Genomic DNA, 6,000 nt, shown 5'->3' with positions numbered 1-6,000 from the left:
TTTTTCGTGCACGAGCACGACTTCCATTTGCGGCACGGCCAATCAGGCTACACGTGTCTTACACGTGATAACAACGATCGTCCGAATCCCAGGAACATCGTTTCCCCTAGGTGACGAAGTTAATTGCTCATTTTCTCATCTCGTTAACTGTGCCTCGGTCTGCAACACGTCGGTGATGTAGGAAACGGAGCACGTGTAAAGGAAATCGTTCATCGATCTGACCACATGTTGAACCGAGCAGTTTATTATTTCGTATATTACTTCGATTTGTAATATTAATTAGGTCTGTCGTTCTTAGTGAATTTCGAGGAAATCAGTAGGACGAACTTCGTCAAAATTATTATATACCGCGTCGATTTAAAAAATGATTTCTAAACGCATCCATGCATCGCTTTATTATGCGATCGCGTTACAGGTATTTACTGTTTCATAGAATTACGTAAATGGTTGTTTATGATTCAGAGTTGTTTTTCGTTTCGATATTAACGTACGTCTACATCGTACGTCAATCGTAATCTCTTTAGAAAAATATTTCTAAATTGCTCAAAATATCTCAGAACGATTTTACCAAACGAAGATGGATAAGAAGCGAACGAAAGCGAAAGTTTCACGCAGAATTCCAGAAGATTAAATTCCCCATTACTTCCTCTTATTACGTGCTCGATTAACTTTCCGGTGTGAGTGGAGCCACTAAATCCACCGGTGTGTAATTAACCAGCAGCGGCGTAACGAACCGCAAAAGCATAAAATTCTATTTTCTCAGCCAGATGTATTCCAGTTCCGTTCTGCTCTTATCTCTAATCTCTGCTGTTAATTACATAATCGCGGATACGCGGCTCACACTGACAGGATATATCACGTGTTTCTCATGTTCTTGCACAGGAAATGATTGTAGAAAAATGAATTGCGAAAGAGATTCGAAGAATCTCGTTAGTATTTCGACACGACGATCAATGGAAATACAATAATCACGTCCGATTCTTTTATCCTTGTTACTCAAAGAAATTACTGTCTGATTTAATTATTCGATACGTAAGCTGTTTTGGAAAATTGTTAAGACAAATGATCAAAGTTGTAATATCCATAATGGACATGTACGAGAGAAAAACTGTTCAAATTGTCGGGACGTTGTAATTTCCAAGGAATTGTAGAAATCGAATCTTAGAACACGTACTTACGTTTACACGCTTGAAAGCGAGAATTATATATCAATTTTAAATCGATAACGATCCGCAAAAATGATCTATCTTTATCAACTTTTACGACTACAGTTACTTGGTGTAAAGCTGGAATTTGGTATACGTTCTGTTCGTTAATATCGCAAACCAAGTATTAGAACGCAAGTATTTCGTATCTCCGAAATAAATGCGGTGAATTTTTTAACCGAGGTGTTCACGAAGTTTCAAATGTACGCAAAAGATCATTAATAACGAATTTTGACAGCCTGTTAATGTTACTGTCACTTTTAATAGAGACGTCAAACGTGTCCAATATCATGCATCGTAATTAATTAGATGTTCGATCAGGCGTTAAAAGTTGTAACACCGTTTTATACGACAAAAAATATTTATGAAATAAGGCGTACGTATCCTAATCGAACGATCGATATCGTACGTGAAAAGAAACTTGAAAATAATCATCGGGTGAAAGTCAAAGCCAGAAAACGCAACGATGTAATATTAATGCATCATTTATTTAACACCTATGATGACGATAACATGAGATGCGCTTAAGTTAGAATAATCCGCTAGGCAAAATGTCGGTTGTGCGTGCGTGCATGTAATGTGTGTGTGCGCGCGCGCGTGTTTGTGTGTGTATTTCTTCGTGTTCACGATATGATTTATTAATTCTATGGGGAAGGATGTAAAGAATAATTGTGACAATTCGGGTAATAACTATTTTTAATTTGCTGACTTGGAGAGATTTCAGAATTTCTGCAGCGTCCGGTGTTATGATACAATAATAATAGTAATATATATATATATATATATATATTTATTATATATATATGGCAAGATCATTGGTCAATAAATATTTCACTTAAATCTGCAGTCAAATTCGCCAAATAATTAATCCTTTGATCTTCCTCTCCGATTTCTATCTTCCTTCAATAAGTTAACCATCGTGATAAATTCAACGAATCCTATCGATTCATTTTATTCAACGGAAACGATACATTCTACAGATTGATAATATTATTCAAGGAACATAGATCTCTCCCTTTGAATTCTTTTCTATCAACGATCGTTTCGTATCGTTACGATCTATCGATCCTTCTTCTGCTTTTTCTTCTTCTTTCCTAATTATTTGGAAAATTTAGACACGCCTGTCGGTGGCCTAATTCTCTACACTTTATACGAACTAGAGGCTCTGTTGTTCCAGCGATCGCGTCGGTCGGACATAGGTATATCATCAGTCACTATGAAGGTAATAGTGCGCGCAAAGTATTCCTCCTCTAATACTATCTGAATTGTACGCTAATAGTAGATCCTTAAAGTAAATTAGGTAACACTATGTACACTTTTTCGACGCGGGCTGAACGATTCTTCGCGTACGTTCGTCCGGCCGTATAACAAAAGTTCATTCCTCTCATCCGCCAGCTCTCGTCTCGTCTGAAAATCAGCGGATGAATCATCTCCTAGCACGCTAATATCACGTTTGCGTCGTTTACAACTACGCTCGTCCCTCCTCGATGACGTTCCACGAGCGCACCCATGTTCGCCATTTTGTCGCTACGTTCGTCCGAGCGCTGACAGTTTTCGTTGTCCTTCCGATTGTTGGTCGCGGATTTCGAGCTCGTGTCTTTCTTTTTCGCGGATTCACCCACCGGATGTTGCGAATTAGTTCGACCCACGAGACTCCGTTGCTCGCTTCTAGAACCAGTAAAGGTCTTTGGAATCTTGCACTTGAGACTCGAGACCTGCAACACGAATGAACACACGAATTTTTAATTTTCGTAAAATTAACAACTATATATATATATTAAATTGAACGAAGGACAACAATGAAAAACGACAGAATATCTCATCCAAGAAGGACAGATTTATCGCTAATACCGCTCTATATGCTCTTCATGTGAAACAAAATATTACTTGACGAATCGTTATCAATAACTTAAGTGTGTAATCTACGCGTTATTCGAACCTGATAATCAGCCCCCAACAGACTCCTCTAGCTCGCACCGAGTAGTCTTCCGTTCACGAAGGTTTGTGTCTCGAAGCAATCATCGATTAGACTGGAACGATACCACTGACGATCCACGACAGAGCTTTCACGCACAAGACAAGTAATTGGTTATATTCGAAAAGATAGGAATGACTTTTTCGTTGGTGCGGGGTCGGCTCATCGTTCATCGAAATTTATAACGCGGCCAGCCGCGTAATAAAAGAAGAGTCAACGTTTTGACGGATGCGAGGGTGCAGAACTGGTGATGGCACCCGCTGAGCGACACGGACGGACAAACCGATGGACGAACCAAGGGAACGAACGGTCGAACAGAACGAACGGATGGGGGACCAACGGAATATGTCACGAGATCGAACAGTTAAGATCTCATGTTCCTTGCAACGGTTGCACGCATGCGTCTATAGCTATCTTCGATCTTGATATCTTCGAAGACTGACCCTGCAGATCATTCTGCTCTCTCGACTCCTCGTACCCCTCGACCAGCCGAAGCTCCGAGCGAATCATTGGTAATTGAGAAGAAGCTTGACTCGACCGAGGATGTTTGCGTATTAGCGTAAAAATCAAGCGTCTTAGACGAATAAAATTTCTAAGGTAAAAGCACGCTCGCAAAGAAAGTATTCTGCGGGAGAATTTCCGCTTAATTCCAATCGATCGAGACCCCGATTGATCACGATGACTACATATCTTAATCATTGTCAATGAACGCAACATCGTTCGATGTTACATGTCCGCTTGTATATCGAAAGTCTCTTGGATACGTTGTAGTTTCAGCGTGCAGGACGAAGATGGACGTTTTCAAATACTTCAATTCCCGGCACGTGGTGCACGGTACGGCCGATTAAGTTCGTATCTGTCGGCGCACACGTGTCAGCACGTGGATCTACCTGCTTCAAAGTCAGCTACGTGTGCGTCCCGCGCGTTACCATATTGGCGCATGCACGCTGAAAAAAACACGTAGCGGAAGCACAAAAGATTCGATCTCTGCCAGCGAGTCAGAGAACGCGAAGCGCTGTTCGATAGAAAGCTGCTCGGCCGGAAAATGACGATGGAACGCGTCGTGAGAAGAAACTGGTACACACTATCGAGTGTTTCGACAATCGATGGACGTAAATTGATAAGCTACGTTTACATACTTTGCAAGCTTCGTGCTTCCAAGTCGTAGAGAACATCCACGGGGAAAGTTTAACAGATCGATTGTATAAATTATAATGTAGCTTCGCCTTATAGTTAGAAATTGTTTTGACATATACAGGGTGGTTGGTATCTGGTGGTACAATCGGAAAGGGGGTGATCCTACGCGAAAAAGGAAGTCGAAAATAAAAATTTTTTTTTAATATTTTCTTTCTTTTTTTAAATTTTTCCATCGAGACAACGATCTACAGTGAGATCCGATATAACGTACCGCACGCGTACCGAGCGAAAATTCAAAGTCGATTTTCTCGAAAACAAAGCCTCGAACGAAAAATTTTTATTCTATATTTTCGACTTCTTTTTTCGCGTATTTTATTTTATATCACAATTATTAAGTTATATCTAAGTTATTACTGACTAGCTATATACATTTTGGACGCAACGATACATTTTGTGTATTTTTTTTTTTTACGATCTATCGATAGAAGAATAAAATCCATCATGCTCCAAAGTATCGACGAGTAAATATATCTAACGATTAATTATTGGGATATCGTGGTGCACAAATCCCATGTATCTATATGATTCGAATGGAAAGCGGAGAAGTTTCTGTTTCATAATCGACGCGGGTTCTTCCTCGTAAATACGAGAGGGTGACTCGGGAAAGCCAGCGAGCACCGGGCAATATTGTCCACGCTATCTGACACACCATTTACCAGCAACACCCCCGCCCATTTTGTTCCAGCATATTGGCCTCGCATACTCGGCCGTGAAAACGTTATAGGCACGTACGCGGCTCGCATAAATCGTTCTGACACTTATGGTACATTATTTGCCGGCTGCAGCCCATCGTATTGAATTAGGATGCTCTCTCACGGAGATTATGATCGGAGCAGAGAAACGATACCAGAAGTCGAGAGCTGGTATAATATGGGAGTATTAGTAGGATAAAATTAACGATTATTACTATTGTTTAATGAGACATTATTTTGCAAAATTCACGTGTATTTAATAGGCGTTTACCATAAGAAACGAATAAAGTATTATGATTTTTAATTGGAAAAAATATTCTTTCGCAAAACGAACTGTCCTTGTTAAACGACGGTTGCTGTGAAATATTCCTTTCTTGTAAAAGGAATACACGGTGTTTTCGTTGGAAACCTCAAACGCACACAAGTCGATGAATACGAAGTTACGGACGAACGCACCTGTTATGAATGTTCCAGCATTCAATATCGCGATATCAAAGAGCATAGCAAGACGGTACAAGGAGGAATTCCCTTCGGTCTTTTCGACAAAGAAACAAAGCACAAAGTCGAAGGAAATTCGGAATGAAACTCGCTGAATCCGAGAATTTTGTAACTCTGTCCTTTATGTTCGCCGAAAATTTAATCACGCGCCTGTTACGCTTGAAAATAATTAAACGCTTAAAACTGGTGCAAGTATGCACAGGCCTGCAATAACGTTATACTCGGGAAGCAACGTATTTAATTAAATATATGTATCTTTAAATATAAGAAATCTTTGTCGTTGTTTATGTATGTTTATTCTGCAAATACGTACCGAAAATTTAATGCAGCGATAACGGTATCTTTTTATCACCGGAACCTATTTAAACTTAATTTCGTAAAAAAGTTATAAAACTCATCGTATCTTGTAATTGTTATTGCTTCTTCGATAACG

General features: G+C 39.7%; 1 protein-coding gene across 2 annotated transcripts in view; it reads right to left on the bottom strand.

Moving 5' to 3' along the window:
• Positions 1 to 1,674: 1,674 nt before the first annotated feature.
• The window catches only part of LOC117242819 (protein vestigial), a 76,796-nt gene continuing 72,470 nt past the window's right edge, over positions 1,675 to 6,000 (bottom strand). For both annotated transcript variants that reach the window (XM_033509777.1, XM_033509778.1), the window contains exon 6: positions 1,675 to 2,920. In XM_033509777.1, the coding sequence (XP_033365668.1) occupies positions 2,874 to 2,920 (47 nt within the window). In that variant the 3' untranslated portion in view covers positions 1,675 to 2,873. The remainder of the gene's footprint in view (positions 2,921 to 6,000) is intronic.

This window comes from Bombus vosnesenskii, unplaced genomic scaffold (genome assembly GCF_011952255.1).
Source record: "Bombus vosnesenskii isolate JDL3184/JDL3185 unplaced genomic scaffold, Bvos_JDL3184-5_v1.1 scf7180000016279, whole genome shotgun sequence".
NCBI classification, from domain to species: domain Eukaryota; kingdom Metazoa; phylum Arthropoda; class Insecta; order Hymenoptera; family Apidae; genus Bombus; species Bombus vosnesenskii.
This window is presented reverse-complemented; position numbering and strand designations above follow the sequence as displayed.